Genomic DNA, 17,338 nt, shown 5'->3' on the forward strand with positions numbered 1-17,338 from the left:
TAGAAAGGGGATTGGCAATCCTTCCTTTATGGAGCGCTGGCAAACACGACAAGCAAGGAGTGGCACCGTCACTACGTCGTCACATGGCACTGGCACTAGGCTACGCAGGACTTTCCTGACCTGAAGCTACACCGTCGTTCCGCAGTCACTATCGGACCGCGAGTTAGTCAGCATGGGGAACAAGATTGTAACTTTTACCGATCAGCAGCTAGAGGACTATCAGGATTGTACGTTTTTCACGAGAAAAGAAATACTCCGAGTGCATCAGCGTTTCCATGAAGCCAGTCCCGATCTCGTACCGATGGCAATGAATGAGGGCCAGGCATCCACCATACAGGTGCCGCGGGATCGTATCGAAAGGTTGCCCGAGCTGGTCGAGAATCCATTCAAAGGCCGCATGTGTGAGGCATTTTCGCGTGACGGCGACGGGAACCTAACGTTCGATGATTTTCTCGATCTGCTGTCGGTGTTCAGTGAACATGCTCCGAGAGATATTAAGGTTTATTATGCGTTCAAAATCTATGGTAAGCAGCGAGGAGTTGGGAAAAGGAAACACGCGGTGTATTAGTTATAGAGACGTTCTCGTTTTGTCCTTGTAGATTATGATCGAGATGGTTTCATCGGCCAATCGGATCTGTTGCAAGTCATTACGGCGTTGACACGAAATGAATTGATCGTGGAGGAACACCAGCAGATTGTGGAAAAGGTAATAGAAGAAGCAGACGTGGACGGCGATGGCAAGCTTTCGTACCTGGAGTTTGAACACGTGATAACGCGTGCGCCGGACTTTATTTCAACGTTTCATATTCGCATCTAGACCGTGATTCTAATCACGTCAGTGGGAACTCCACTTGTGAGTTTGATAGTTATTTGGTTATTAAGCCATCGTTGCTACACACATTTTTATTAAAAACACAATAAACCTTTGTGCAAAGTAACGAGTTTCGCTTATCTAATCCAAAGCGACGTTGGCTTGTAATTATGTGTGTTTACTTAGTTCTAAAACCGTTCCAGTTAAAGCTAAGAAACTCTCAAAAACATTAATGTCTTTAAAGTATTTCGAAATAAAATTAAACGTTTCATACGACCTCTTTATCTTTATATTCCGCTTATCAGTAAACGATGTTATAAACAATGCTTGACCTACGCCATAAGGAATAATTCCTTCGTTGGTCAAAAAGTAGATATGCGGTTCTCGTAATCAAGCGCTAGTTTATGAGTAAGGATGAAAAGGATTCATCAGATAAAAATGAAGCACAAGGCACAATAATAAAATAGTTATAGGTACAATTATCCGGCCCAAAATTCCAGTCCAGCCGAAATTCCAAACCAAACGTTAAAACCAACGGTTATGAATTCAAATTCAAAAAAGCTAATGTTGCGTGCAAGTTTTAGAACCTAATCGAGCAGAAATTCGACTGCTCGAATGGCTCGAAACTTCGAGCAGAGCAGGCATGGTGGGATTTTTGAGTCAAATAAAGTGGACATAAAATTGAGGAGCCTATTCCCGTCAGGCGTTACTTGACGCCTCAGGCGTTCATTTTTGTTCATTTTCGAGTTCACGGGGCGACCGGGTTGACCGGAGGGCACTGAAGTCCTACGAATTTTTTGAAAAGTCGAGTTAGGAACCAAAAAGTCGAGTTAAGAGGCAAAAAATTATCGTTTTTTATTTCGTTCGTTGTATCGTTTATTTCGTTCGTTATATCGTTTATATCGTTTATCTCGTTTTTTCAAAACTCCGACACTTGAACTTGAAACTTATTCGCCGTTACGACGACACTAGACTAGTTTATTGGGTGTTTCCACAAAAAAGAACAACTTACAGACGCAACCTACGAACCTACAACCTCTTTAAGGAACTGCGTCAGCTGGTGGCAGACGGTGCGACTGATGAGGAGATCACCGAGAAGATCCGGAAGCAGATGAACGAGATCTACAATGTTGTTGACATTTGTCTCGGTATACCGCCGGAAAAGTTCACGTGGGAGTGCTACGACAAGTCGAAGAAGTATCTAACGATCAGACCGATCCGACCGATCGATTTTTACGAAAAGAACTTTACGAACTGGAACTGCCTAAAGGCGAACACAGCGAACATTTACCAAGGAAGAGACACTTTCTTCACACGTAAACGTGTGGTGTTTCGGATGAAATTTTGGTTTGAGTTGTGGAACATCTATTATTTTCATCATTGAAAAGACTTTTCTGGAATTGATCTGATAAAATGAGATTTTATTCCATTTTCCAACCATTATAGAAAGATCGACTAAAACTATCTCTCCAACATCACTTTCTATCAATTTCTATCAATTCCTATCAAGTCTAGTTCTACAAGACATTCGACAAAAGAAGCGTCTATTGTGCTTTATCTTGTCCCATTACGTGTGTTCGGCAATGAGCACTGTAAACTGTTTTAACCTCATTTACCTTTTTGTCACTAACAATGCATCGTATATAACATGACCTAGCGTACATTCTTACCGTTGACTAATGAGCGAGTGAGTCAGCGTATCAGAAGACAACCATGCTCAAAATACAGCATCGCAGCATTGGAATGCAATCAACCGAATTCCCAACATTTTGCTGCCTGAAACACACACACACCTATGGTCCTTGACACCGACCGAGCATCCGAGAATGATTAGCGTGCATCACATCCTGCCAAAAACTCCCAACCGCAGCTTTGGATACGAAACTGCAAAAGGCACGCGAGTCACAAACAAGTCGGAATCAGACGGTGTTTGCGCCGGAATCTTCCACTTTGGCCAGATGCCGTACACTCAAGGATCGATGCCCCCTCCCTTCAAGCGCCATTCGAACGACGATATACCGTAGGAAATGCAAATACAGTTCAACGAAAGCACCAGCAGCGTCAACGTTAACCGTCGATGTAAATTCCAGCAAACTCGAATGGCACTATTTCAATTTCCTCTCACCGCTCCCGGTACCGGCATTCCCGACCCCGGCATTCCCGCGCACTTGTGGGATCTCGTAAAAAATGCAATCTTCTGCTTCACTTCGCGGGCGCGCGCGCGCTCGTTTTCGGCTCAATGAAGTGCATTCGCGGGATGTGTATGTACTAGCGCGGGATGCTGGCGCGACTCCCGGTGGCGAAGGAGTTGAATGTCTTGTAGAAGTCGATCGATAACCGCCATAAAATGGAAATCGATCTCCGGATAGGTGGTTCCGGGTGGTTGCATTAGATAAACTTTTAGTTCAAACAAAGTTCCCCGTAGTGACTACTACGAAGGTCTCCTGGGGGGTGGTTTAAGTATTTATGGCGTGCACAAAGCACCCGCCAGAGCCACGACAGAAAGCTCGTTTTAATACATCAACCTAAGGTGGTAAGCGGCTTCGAAAAGGACGAATTATGATTTGCTTTCAGGGAGCAAACTGTGCTGCCAAAAAGGATACCCGATAAAAATCCTTATTCGGTTTGTGTCCCGTAATAGGGGTGGCGCATCATTGAAATGAATGATTAACTCGCGCTTCATTCACTTAACCATCATCAACAATGCTCAACAACGCGCTCATTCAATCCAGCTTGATTGTAAATGATCATTGAGACAAAAAACAGAACGGAAATGATATTAATGTCATTAAAATGGATCACCATTGGTACGCGGAAGGCGGAATGCAGCACACTCTCGGTAGACTGCTGCACCTTCATTTGCATAAGCCACCAGCCAGCCAGCCAGCCAGCCAGCTGCGGTCCTGAGTTATCACAACGGAACTCGGCAGATTGAACAACGGACGCGACGGTGTCAATTGAGGGACACCGAGAGTAACATGTGACACGCGACCATGTGTGTCTGTGCGTGTATGTGTCACTGTAAGTCCCGGTAGGGTTAAAAGTTAATTAAAACTGGCACGGGAAAACAATTTCCACCCCCTGAGTAAGGGATACCAGCATGCCAGCCGTGCCTTAATCCTCTCTCCGCTGCGCCGTACACGGTCATCGGGTTCAATGTTTCAATCATGGTGCATTGGCAATTGGGAGGAGGCCGCAAACGGTGCAGGTCGATAAACTGATGGACTCATATGGACAACCTTCCGGCCAAACGCTCTCATGCATAAGCTCTAAACCTTCGCGTCTGCATAATCGCAACAAGCAACAAGCGGTCGGGCTGGCGGGCTGACGTGCTTCTAGCATGCTTATGCTAATGTCGTTTTGAGCCTAATTTTGGGGCTTTATGACCAACCGCAACAAGCGGTGTCACGTCGCGTCGTGGAACCTGCTGCTCTCAGTGTCAAGGTTTAAACCATTTTCGGTGACAGCACGTGGTGATTTTCAATTTTTAGGCCGCCGCCCCGGTACCTGATAGCTTATAATGCTTCACGCATAGAATCATAATGCTCCAGCTGGTTATGGCCAATCCATTTGACACTTTTTGTGTCACTCCTGCCCCCGGGAGGGCAAGTAGCTACCAAAAACTATTAGTTCTGCAAAGTGCGCTTGTGAAGGTAATGCCAATCAGCGGGTACGCCGTTGGCATTAGCTCTAACACAACGGCGACAGCAGCGCGCTTTTGGGAATTTGATCCAAAATGAGGCATTCAGAGGGCATCAATTCCACAAACTGATCTTTCTTGCCATCCTTTATGCTCTCTCCTGCGCTCTCTCTCTATCTCTTGTTGCTGCCCTCATTAGGATCCTTTTTGATGGCGGTCCTCAACGGTCCCTAATGTGCAGCACCTCATCCCGGTTGCGTCCTTACGCAACTTTACGTTCACGAGTCACGATAGTCCCAAGACACATTTCCGTTACACTCTCCGGGATAGTTATGAGTCCTTTGGCTTCGTGGCAGCGTTTCGTTCGTCTCCCCCGGGTTGTCGCTAGGCTGTCTTTATCTGCTTGAGGTGCTGCCACCCTATTATTGGGGCTCATCTTTCAAGCAAGCAGCCAGTACCTCACCATCATGCTGGCCATACTGTCTAGCCATCCCCAGGGTAACGTGCGCTCCCGTGGTGACATATGTTGAGCCACGCGCGAGTGCTGCGCGTTCCAATCGAAGGAACCCTATCCGGGTGCCTTATTGGCACCTTTTTTTCTTCATCGTTCTCCTTGCGCAGCCCACGCTCGAACGTGCGTCGTATACGGGAGCATAAAGCATACCCTCGGCCTCGCGACCAAGCTCCCCAGTGCATGACCGGCTTGATAGATGCGGGCCATAATTCCCCACTCCAGATGGGTCGATGTTCGCTTTCGTTCCGACCCTTTCCTGCTGCTGCTGCTGCTGCTGGTACCTGGAAGGCATTCGGGAGCCGCGACGCGAATGGGGTGTGTGATGAGGTGTGTTCTTAAATTCTGGCGCGTGCCTTCGTGTCCCCTTCCATCGGATTGCCTGCCTTTCTTTTCGAGGCGCAAGGCGTCGACGACCGTCTTGATAGAGGGTCCTTTGAACGCTCGCGCCTGCCAACACACTAGTAAACGTGTGGCAGCCGATGTTTTCCGCTCGGAAAAATTGAATGTGTGACGAAGATCGGACAACGACGAGTCGTGAAACTGTCGCTGGGCTGCGTGTGCGGTGCGGTGTGTGCGACAATGTGTGACAATCAGGTTGTAACGTAAATAGAGGTAGCGAAACCCTCACTCTCATATAACTTAGTCGCACTGGCGCGATATGAACCTTTCGATGATCGTCAACATGGGTAACGTTCTGTTGCAGCATGTGGTGTAGCCAATTTGTGGCTCTACTCGTTGAATGGGGCTGTTAAAACGGAACGGCGCAGGGTTATGGATAGATTTATGGAAAAAGTTATTATTATTATTATTATTATTATTGTTTGCATGGCAACAGCTGAAGATAAGTTGGGAAGGGAAGTAATATTGTTTTTTCTTTGTAGAACGATTAGGAAAAATTAAAAACAAAGGACATTTCACTCATACGTGTAATAATTTTTCATCAGATTATTAGCTTGTTTGCGATGTTCGCTGCAAACACATCCGTTTGTGAAATACTATTTTTAAGCGGGCTTTTTAAACATTCATTTATGTATTTAACTATTTTTATTAAAAATTCTCTTAAATAATTACTTCATCATTGTTATTTTATGTATTTTAACGATTTTTTTAAAACAACCATCACTAAACAAGTTTAGAAAAAATCGACAAATGAACAATTTTAATCATGAATCAATAAGAATCATTGCTTTGACATTCAGCAAAATTAACTATTTTCGAAATAAAGCGAAGGAAAAGAATGGCCATTTACTATCCTGCTGTTATCCATTGCGATTATCAACTGTACTAACTGCTCTTGTTCCATGCACCTTTTGTATTAATGGCCAGTAATCATCGTCCGAAAATCGTTGACCACATTTTTCATTACTGTAATGTTTAATCGAAGTTAATTGTATTCGTGAGTCTCACAAAGAGGAAACAAGCGATTGGTTGGAATTGGAACCAATGTCCTCCGGTCGTTTGGTTTTCCAACAATTAATACCGCACCACATTAATCGGCATTGTGGCAAAAGGCTTTGAGTTCTTGCTTGTTCACGCGCGGCGCGGTAACGAAACATTAACTTTGCGTTCGCCACAACCCACACTCATTACTTTGATCATTGCAAATGAATAAAATGGCGGTACAATGTAGCGAACAATTGGCTGTAACTCTGTTGCTGAATCTGGAAGCATTTCAAAGCCATTCTTCTGCTTTCGCTCGAATTCCATTTGCATGATGGATCGCGCTGGATGGATCCCGGGGTGGGGGAGAGAAAAAAACTGCGTGACATTCCCGCTGAAACATATTTGCTTTTGCGGGTGGACTTGCACCCCCCCGAGGGCGAGCATTAAATTTATTACTTGGTATGACAACCAAAACAAAAAAAAAAAGGGGGGATTCAAAATGGTGCTACCGTTGCTATGGTTGCAACTTTTGCGCAACGCTCGCATGCGTTGTCCACCTGCGTTTGCGATGCGTTTGTATCGTGTTCGGATGAAAACTTTTTCAACCGGAAGCTGCATACGGTACAGAGATTCCTCGAGCGATATCAAGCTGCATCACTTACGACCGGGCACGTAGTGAGGATCAGAGGTGGTCAAGGCATTTCACTCGAAGTGAAGGAGGCAATCCTCCAGAAGCAATCGTGTGCTCAATCGTAAGTGTGCACAACATGCTTGATATCACGCTGATTGTTGCAAGGAATGTTGGCTATCGTTGCGCACCGGTATACCCGGTGCCCATCATAAAAAGGAAAACGATTCTTGCTACTGCTATTTGCAATATTGTGCCCTTCATCCGAACTGATGCCCTTCATCTTGGACGACAGAATGTGCATGTCATTCATTATTGCACTCCAGCAAGTGCAAAATGTAATGCAATCGTATCCTTTCAAACAACCTTGGGGGTATCCATCCATTCGAAAATTACCGACTGATGAAAGTCCGTAAGTTTAATAAGAAAGTTACATTTAATGGTTTGCTGGACATGCTGGAAGTGGCATTGCAAGAGCATAAGAAATCTACCATAAATGATCATTCACTTGAACGATGCATTGAGCCAGAAACGGATTGAATAATGGGTCCACCTTCTTAGTCTATCTAAGAAGATCATGTTCCCTTTTCGGAATTTATACAACACTTTGGCATGAACATTGCCACAAATTATGCGTCCATTCTCACTCATTGTTACTGCCTTGTGGACAAGCCACAAGCCGTCACATAAGACGATCGACGTTCCACTTCGGCCTGCAACGTATGCTTCGGCCTTATGCTTCGGTGTTTATGGAAATATAATTACCCGTAAACTGGCACCGCCGGGAGTGTAATTAATTGTTAAACGAATCATAACGCCCGCCTTGACCGCACGCCAAGTGTTTCGAATGGCCGCTGATGGCGTGCGGTCGTCCGGATTCTAACGGGAGACTGATGTTCCCGGTGGAAGCTGTGCGAGCGGAAAGTGTGTATTTCATTTTGCCAATAAAAAGAGGAAACAAGAACAGAGAGTGAAAAACAAAAACAAAAAAACACAAAACGGAAACCCCTCCCAAAAGCAAATGCAAATGTTTTAACACTTCCCAGGCTGCTCGTTCGTCGACGTCGAAAGGGCAGTCAAGCGGCCGGGAAAAGGGGGTTGCTGCTTTGTGGGTTGTTCTGAAGAGGGGGAGGGGGGAGAAGATGAGCATAAAACCATGTTTTATTTACGTGAACCCCGTGAAATTGCTTTACCGCGTACGGGGAGAGGGGGGTCATGGTGATCCACAACCGTCCCGAACAAAAGTGCCAAAAAAATGGAAGGAAAGGAAGGAAGAACAAAGACCCCGGGACGCCGTAATCCACTCCGCCTCTCAGCCCAACATTATGCGCAAGATCGGGTTAAGAAATGGATAATAATGAGGCTAAGCTCATGGAGATCAGAACAGATTCGTCTCGTTGTCTTTCTTTTTGCCGTTTGCCGGTGTACGTGCGTGCGTGCGTGCAACGGGGTGTGTGTGTGTGTGCAAGGAAAAGGTCAAACGAACTGCCGCCCACACCGGGATTGACCTTTCCCCGTGGCATTCCCCCTCCGAAAATCGGTCTCTAAGCCGACGGAACTGCCTGGCACTGTGCTTTGTGTGTCTGATTACAAGTGCCTGCAGGTGGTGGTGATGGTGGACGGTGGTCGCCCACGGCACACTCTGATCCCGGTTCGCCGCTTCATTAATTCTATCAAAATCCGCAGACACAAACCAAGCGACTGACAAGCGACTGAGATGGCCATGGAAAAGAAATTGGAAATAGGTTCTTCTGTCCGCCGCTGTCTGGACTGCCTGCCGGTCCAGGACCCTAGTATACAGGACCGCAGGCTCATTTTCTTGGAGGTTCTAGACCACGGCGACCGACCGACGTCAAAACTTGGCCGCCATCGGCGTCGTGGAGCAAACAAAGAAAGAAAAAAAAAGGCCCACGAACACGAAAAGCTGCGAACGGATCCCGGGAAAAGCTCTTAAAACGGAAGAGGGATGCGTTTGCCACAAAACCAACCAGTGCCGGGTGTTTGGGTGGTGGTGGTGGTGCCTACGCACTAGCCAACCAGTGAGTGACCACCACAGCATTCCGCATCATCGTCGTCGTCGTCGGAACTTTTCCGTGGCGTTTCCGGCGTGCCCGGTTACGCTTTGCGCCCGATAATTAATTATCATTCCTGGTGTTTTGGTTTTTTTCCCCCGCCCGTTTTATGGGCGCCACCCATCGGCGTGTTCGGTTATGGTCATCTCCTTTCCGCTGCCCGCGAAAACCACTCGGCAGTGCTTTTTCATCTGTTACATGCTGCTTTTTGCGTTTTCCCCCTTCTTCTGCTTCTTCTTCTTCTTCATCGCCGAACCCATGATGCCACAAGTGATTACAGGATCGTGGATCGTGTAAACACGTGGCACTCGGTTGGTGTTGGTGTGGAATGCGATGGTGTTGGTGGAAATAGCCCGGGTCCCGGCGGTGTGGTTGGGCTCGATTGGGTGGTTTGGGACCCGGGTTTTTTTTCTGTTAGTGTCCGTGCATCACGCCGGGGGGACACGAAAAACCCCAGAAAAGGATCGTGAGGTGATGAGCCAGAATCGTTTCCGGCGGTCATTCGTCTGGAGGGGCACATAAATCACCGCCGGCCGCGAACCGTTATTGGGCGAAATGAGTTAAGGCCGGTGGCCGCATGACGCTGCAGACATCTCACGTGCAAATATTGCAATAAATCCGAGCGGCGGGTTGATGCAAATGACAGGTACTTTTGGCCCCCCGAAAAGGACGTCGTCTTTGGGGATAATAAAAATTGGACAGAATGATGGGCGCCCTTGGAGTGGAGTTTTCACATTTTACGATCCGTTGATTTGAAACAAAAGAACCTTTTGTGAGATAATCGGCACAATGATGATGCACTTTGTGGTTATCATGAGTTTAAGTGGAGGGTGACAGTGACTATACTGTTCTCTGCTTGAACGTACAATAGACACAACGAGGATACTTAGGTGATTAGGTAAACGAAAATTAGTTATTTAGCGATGATCTATGATGATGTTTGACGATGATGCTAAGATATGGATGTGTCGTGACAGTTAGTCTGAGTTTTCGTAGAGATGGCATTCGATTGAGATTCGTTTTTAGCAGAAGACCGCTATACTGTCCTTCGATTAATTGATAATAATGGATATGAACGGATATTCATACTTTTTTAAGTAAGTAGTTAGTTAGTAAATTAGTATGCTTTTAGTAAGTTTGGGTTAATGTAAGGCATCTTTTATTAGGAACATGTTTTGCTGGAACTTGACAAATCGGCATTGCAAATTATCAGGAGAATTTTTAAATGTACATGTGCTATTGATTTAAGGGGGGGGGGGGGGGGGGCTTCGGTATTTTATTTTATTTCTTCGCATTTACTTTTTACATTTTTTCATGAATGCTTATCCTTTCAAGAGTATTGTGTAAAATTTTGGACTCAATCAAAGCCAAACTGACAAAGATATTGATTTTTGAAAATCCACCTTTCATACAAGGCTCAAAGCATTTCGCTACTTTGAATCGCGATTCCCAAAACCTACGTTTTCAAAATCGGTACCCATCGTAGCACAAAAACTACAAGACCGATCGATTTGAAATTTTGAACATATAATCTGTACACTATTTTCCAGGTAGCCCCGTCAATTTTTTATTAAAATTGTTGATACTTTTTTTAAAATAATTTTTTGAACTATGTAAAGTGTCGTTTTTTGAGGTAATATCGAAAAAAGCATTGCTTTTTCAACTTAAAAAATCTGCCAAAAATCGAAAAATAGGAAATTTAACAAAAACTTGACGTGGCTACCTGGAAAAACTCATAATCTAACATACGAATATTCATTTGAATATTTCTGATGACCCAGCAAGTGGCTACGATGGGCACCGTAAAAAGTACATTTTTGCAAACTAGCCTTTTTAGATTGGATGCCATGAACGTAGTTTTGATCAAATCTTCTCCAAAATAGAACCAAATATTCTTGAAAAGTTGTAGTTTAATATTATTTTGACATTCTTTTGCAAAAATTAAAGTTGACTGGTTTCTTCACTAAAAATCGCCAAAAATAAGCATTTTTTTTTAAACGAAATAACCAAAGCCCCCCTTAAGGCTTCTAACATTTTTTTTTAATCTTATAACAGACCTTTCCATTTAACACAAGATATCGTAGAGTCATAAACTATTTCAACCAACAGGATAAAAGGGACAGATTGTTCGAATTAATGGTCAATGGTGGATTTTGAGATGAAAAAATGATGTTTCTTTGTTCCATTTTTTCACATTCGTTTTTATATGCAAATGAATTGCTCTATCATCCCTAGGGATGCCACGAAAACATATGTCTTTAATCTACTCGATCACCAAAAACTAGAACAATAAAAACAAACCGAAGAATGAAAATGTTCATGGAACGTCCAAAAAGGGAGATGTTTGCGATGTACCACATCGCAAATAACATGGATCGAAATGACAGACACACTGTACTGCGAAAGTATTGTAATTAAAACTGTGAAGAGCTCGAAACATTGCCAAAAACCCAACAACCAACTCAACCCAACCCAACGAATCGGCATCAGGCCAACATATGCCGGGTAAATTGTCCGAATAATAGTTTGCCGCGAGAAGGATGGACAAACACTTCCCGGAGATCACACTGACTCACAACACCGGTCCAACTCTGGCTGCTGATTGTGGCCCGTAACAAACCTACAACATTCGGCTGAACCGAATTTTGTGAACGACCGATTGAATGGCACCAACTTTCAACAACAGCCCAATACACACATCGCCAGGCATATCCTGGTGTCCAGCAGCGCATATCGACTGGACGTGAGACACTACTAAAGGCTGGGCGAACCATCCCGGTGGGGTGTGAGTAACGTTGCCGGCGTAACTTTTCGCTTTTTATTGCAGTTTGAAGTTAGTTGTGTGTTTCGTGATGTGTTGTTGCAACGGATCGAGAAGAGCCCCTTTAAATGGCCATGAAAAGCGGAATGGTTTCGATTGGATACAACATATTTATCACTTGCCATGCGCCGGAATGGCCTGCCAGTGTTAATTGCAGAGCATCTCAACATCTACCAACACGGGGTTAGGCCGTGTGGCGTGGAGGTCCTAATGGTGGGACCCCTGAAATGCGATTATCTGATCGGTTGGTTGGCGTGCAAAACCATTCAATTATAATTGAATTCGGTTTCATTTGTGCCGTTTAGAGTGGGGGTTAAGAGGATGCTGAGTAGCGATGGCAAGGCAGCATTAGCAAACATAGGTTAATTGCGGGGAAACAAATGAATGTGATCTATTTGATTAGATTATCATGCACGATAGGAGGTAGGGGAAGGTAGTTAGGCCACTTGATTGTAGCGAGGGATCGACATTTCCTATATCCGATTTAAATATGTGGATACGGATTTTCTGTATTTATTGACCACAAACAGATGATTGAATTTATTGCATTTCCAGCACGATAGCTTATCATCGATTTATGATCTGATGGAAGGATAAGCGAAGGATGTTTTTCAAAATGGATCCACCGGAAGTTTAAAAATATTTAATGATCGATGCAAAGCATTGCAACATACGAACCGAGCGCCTGCAAGCATAAGTTTGTAGATAACATGACAAGAAACAATTGCAACACCTTATCGCTACTCTCAAACACGATTAGGTGCTTCGTTTCGAACTCCTCGTCCAACTCCAGCATCCATACTATCCGACAGTGCCGACCGGTTGTCATTAATCTGGAACCACATGCCGCTTGTTCTGCTCTACTAGCAACCGAGAGCATCCATGGATGGCCAAGCCAGAAACACAACGATACAGATGATACATATAAATTGAAATTATTCAAATCTTTCCCTTTTGCCCAAGCCTAATCTTTCCACATAGCTGGCTCAGGGTCGTAAAGGGTCGTTTAAGAGATTGGCAGGACCGGAGTGGTACTGCGACAGCAAAATCCCAGCGTAACCATTCGGCAGGTGCGCAGGTAAGGGAGATTCGATTTTTGAACTCATCTTCAACACCAACAAATCCTCCTCCAACTCCGGGCGTGGCTGACAGTCGTTTCATTAATCCTTTTCCTTTTTTCAACTCCTTTCTGGCTTCGACAGGTGAGCGAGCGAGCGAACGGGAAGAGGATCAGAAATAATCTTCAGAAGATGATGCTGGATGTGGAACGATGGTTCGTCCCCGAGCAGAGCAGATCCTTTACCGAACTATTTGTTCCTGTTTCAGTTTTATGTTTGTACCACCGGCATTCGGTACCGATGCAAGGAACAAAATGTGTAGCACAGAGCGCTGTACCGCGTGGCAAAACCACTTGCCAGCTTTAACGAAGAGTTTCACAAGAAGCGACGCTCTTGACGCTTGAAACAATCGAATTCGCGCGCGCATACTATTAGCGCAGAGGGTTATAAAGCTTTTCGCGTAAATGGGACGTAAAGTGGGATAAACAAATGAGAATTCAATTTCGCTCTATTTGACAATACAATCCACCAGCCCGCCCGGATGCTTTCCTTTCGGCACACTAACATTTCCACAAATCGCAGTCCATTAGGGTGCGCAGTGGAAATTCCTCAGCTCAAAACTCTTGGACAATTCCGGAGGATGAATAAACAAGTTCGAAAGGAGATTCCACTGGTGGTGGCAATGGTGTGGAAGCTGCGCTGTCTTCACTTGGGTGTGGGGTGAAGAAACGGTGAAGAATAATGAACTTTCGGTAAGAGATGATGCCAAAGCTGTTTTCATAATCCTGGCAGCGCTGGCAAGACGTTTCCAGCAACCGGTGGTAGAGATTCGGCAATTGAATTGTATTTGGATGATTCTGCTGAATGATTGTTTTCTCTCTCTGTCTTTCTTTCTTTCTATCTCTCTCTATCTCTCTGTCCTTTTGAGACGTACGCTCGATGAACGATCCCTATCATCGCTGGAAATCAATGGTTTGACATTAAGCCAACCAGCTTTCGCGGCTCATTGGTAAGCGCTGGGTCAGAGCGACAGGCTGGGACGATAAGCAAGAGTCAAAATCCACGAAATGTCCGTTGATTGATTGGGTTGTGGCTTGGCTGCGATATTCGATTCGGCGTTTGGTGAAGACGAAATGTCAAGTTACATAAATGTATTTTAAGCAAAGTGATGTACTCTGTAATCAAAGGGAGGACCAACATCGATCACCAACAGAATTTTCTCTAGAATCTATTGCTTGTTACAAATTTCAAATCTACCTAAAATTAGTAAAAATTTCAGTGAAAACAAAAAAAGCTAAGCTCGTTTTAGTAAGAATATGTAATTTTCCTACACGCCTTTCCGCTCAAGAATAGGCTATGAATACAAATGAATGAGTAATACTCGAAAAGGTGACTATCCAGTGGAAAAAGAATGAACTGGCGCATTAATGCTTGCTGCACACTTTGTAATGTATTCGAACAAATTGTAACTCATTATTCAAATCCTGGAGAAATCAAATACTAATTCGTAATTGGAACTCGAGTTCTGATAATCTTGTTATATCCCTACGCCACAGCCATATTTGCTGCAATGTTTTTGATGCCGAGTGAAACTCTGAGTCTGTGCCCGGAGCACTTATTTCAAAATAATTCGATTATAGGTTTTCATGGAACGGCATTACATTGGTGGTATGGTATGTTTTGGATGAATAATTTAGCTGCAGGAATACCTGGAACATTCAGTGACGTGTTTTCAGTAAAAGTTAATGGAAATCCTTTCCAGGATCTCGTTTAGACCGTTGGTCTTGTTTGTAAGCTTCGGAACAGGGACCACAAATCTGTTCCAGCAATTCTCTTCAATTCCTGCAGGCAGTAGCATCATTTCGTTGCTGCCTATGTGGCTTCTTTATGTTTCGCATTTTGTTCACTGTCGACGAACATCAGTATTTTGCAACATGCCGCCAGTGGCCAACGATCAGCTTCTTCTGCCGGTTGACGTTGTTCAAATACAGCAAATTTGCGGCAGCGGCTGCACCTTTCCAAATATTGATACTTGGTGTCCACAATCGTTGCGATGAACATCCAGCCAACCATCGTCGAGGTACTTATCATTCCGTGTCAAAAGTGCCTCCTGCTGCCGTTGATGACAGCAGCAAGAGCAACGCACCTTTCGTCGATGAACAAATATTGTCGCAATACATTACGGCGCGCCTGCTTCCAATGGTGTACGTGTACGCTCAAACCCCTGGCGGCTACCATCGGGCGAATGCCATCGATGCGACCTCACATTAGCGAGGTGTCTGGGAGTTGGCCCTCGAGTCCCCTTGAGGCTACGCACCACGTTTCGGCGCCTCGTCTGTACCTTATCATACTCAGGACGGTTTTGCGCGTGTGTCTGTTTGTGTGTGTTGGTAAGGGTGGTTTATCACCTTATTATGCTCTGATTATGTGGCGAGCTCCGTTTCACCTGGGGGATACGTATCAAAGTCAAGGTACGTAGGAAGAGGCAGAGAACCATGAGGAGGTGTTTGTGTAATCAGATCCGAAACACATTCCATGGAATGGTGGTTTGCGACCGCCTTTGTACACGCTTGTATTCCAGTGGTGCGTCCATTGCAGGGAATGGGAATCCTGGGCTCGTCTCGTTGTTATGCACGTCATTCAGGTTATGCTCGTTGATTACGGTATTTCGGGGCAACTCCTCCGTCCGGCGCTACCGGACACCACGACGCACTGGGTTTTGCAACTTTAATTAGATATGCGTCCGCGGTTCCAATCGAAGCAACAAGACGAACATGACCGAATGTCAATTATGAGCCACAAACGATCACCACGGGAGGGTCGTAAAGTTGTAGAATGGAAATGACCACAATGACCGACGGTGGAGCACATTTCTCTTTTGCTGGTGACTTGTAAAGCGACAAGAATAAGTACAAGCAAAATAGTGAAGTTCGCTGGATGATTTATTACTAAACATTTCAGAACGTATTTAATTAAAAATTATTAAATATTAATTAGACGAGGCTTCTGACCTGTCAGCATTCTTGATGCAATCCCTAAAAGTGTCCAAATAATGTCTATAGATGTTATGTCGAGTTCTTGGGTAGCTTTGGTGTTGTGTGTTTAAAAGATGGCATACATTTTAGATATTCATTTTGCAGGTTTGTTGAGTAACATCTCGTAACTGGTCGAGATCACGAATTACACAATCGTACTTCTCAGATAACTTAAAAATCGTTTGTAATTTTGATTGATGTTGATTATAATTTGGATTCTAGTTTTGGATTCTGTAAATAATGGAGCGTTGGGGTTTCAACTACGATCTACATAAAACAGTTGATACATACAGTTGATCATTTTTTAATAGCTTTACACCGTTGACGCCTTCATAATCCAGTTATAATTTACTGTGAATTTTTAATCCGTTTTCAGAATTTTAATATTCCCTAACTTAGCTTAGCACCAGATGACCGGAACAAAAAAAAAACTAAATTAAAATACTTCCCCTTTCCGCGGATATCATTCCACGGAAATTTTTTTCTCATTTTTAACATAACGACCATCCATTTAAAAATAATCTCATCAACACCATAGCTCTTCAACATGATGAATTTGATCTAAATTGCAACTGTCAATGGACGGTGAAGCGTAAAAGAGCGTTCATCTAGTTGGCAGGTTAAAAATTCAATTTAAGAGCTCACAGCCGAACCGTTTAGTGTCTGTCTAAACTGGACCGCCATTCGTCACGCAGAATCCACGGGCTGGAGGGTGGTTGGATGGGGTGTTTCATCTCGAAATCACATCGCTATCACCATTAAAAAAACCGGGGAAGCGTACACAAACATTTAGCGTTTGATAATGTTGGGATAATTTATGCAATCATCCATCATGTACGGTGGCGCTTCGTTTCGACCCAAATATCGCTATGCAATTGCCCCCATCGTCCCCACCAAGTAGTCATCCCAAATCACTTCCGGCATTTCGCTCACCCGCAGTCACGTGCCACAGAAGGGGTGCGATGAGAGGGGTTGGTAGGGGGCGCCAGACATAACAAATTGTTGGCGTTGGATTCATGCGCCAGGTTCCGAGAAGCGAGAGAGAGAGACAGATAGAGATCCCCCTCTCCACCCACCCCTTTCAACACCCAATGGTGATGCTGTTCGCACGTCCGACCATCGCTGAATGTATAATGAATCATCGACGCTCGAAACGTGCGGTCACGGGAGCCCCAAAGGGAGGCCAATCCCACAACAAACCAACCATCCATTGCTGCTGCTGCTGCTGCTCGGTACAGAAATCCGATGAAATCATCATCCTGTTGGTACTACTCGGGGGTAGGCGAGAGAATGAGCATCTCCTTTAGTGAAGCAGGCAGGCGAGGCCTCACGGAAGGCTCGGTATGTTCGCTAAGTCACCACCATTGTCGGTTAGT

The 17,338-nt window shown here is 44.7% G+C and overlaps 1 protein-coding gene across 1 annotated transcript; it reads left to right on the plus strand.

The window, feature by feature from the left end:
• The first annotated feature begins 169 nt into the window (after positions 1–169).
• LOC125960155 (calcium and integrin-binding family member 2) lies at positions 170–950 on the plus strand. Its single transcript, XM_049693375.1, has 2 exons — positions 170–524; positions 600–950. Exons 1-2 carry the CDS (start codon positions 173–175, stop codon positions 815–817), a joined length of 570 nt encoding a protein of 189 aa, XP_049549332.1. The 5' UTR covers positions 170–172; the 3' UTR covers positions 818–950.
• Positions 951–17,338: the final 16,388 nt, after the last annotated feature.

Source organism: Anopheles darlingi, chromosome 2 (assembly GCF_943734745.1).
Source record: "Anopheles darlingi chromosome 2, idAnoDarlMG_H_01, whole genome shotgun sequence".
Classification (NCBI taxonomy): Eukaryota; Metazoa; Arthropoda; class Insecta; order Diptera; family Culicidae; genus Anopheles; species Anopheles darlingi.

Bases quoted from the DNA above. Each gene is read 5' to 3' on its own strand.
- LOC125960155 (XM_049693375.1), top strand. From the start codon at position 173: ATGGGGAACAAGATTGTAACTTTTACCGATCAGCAGCTAGAGGACTAT. The intron at 525-599 runs GTAAGCAGCGAG...TTGTCCTTGTAG, and splicing joins TTATGCGTTCAAAATCTATG to ATTATGATCGAGATGGTTTC.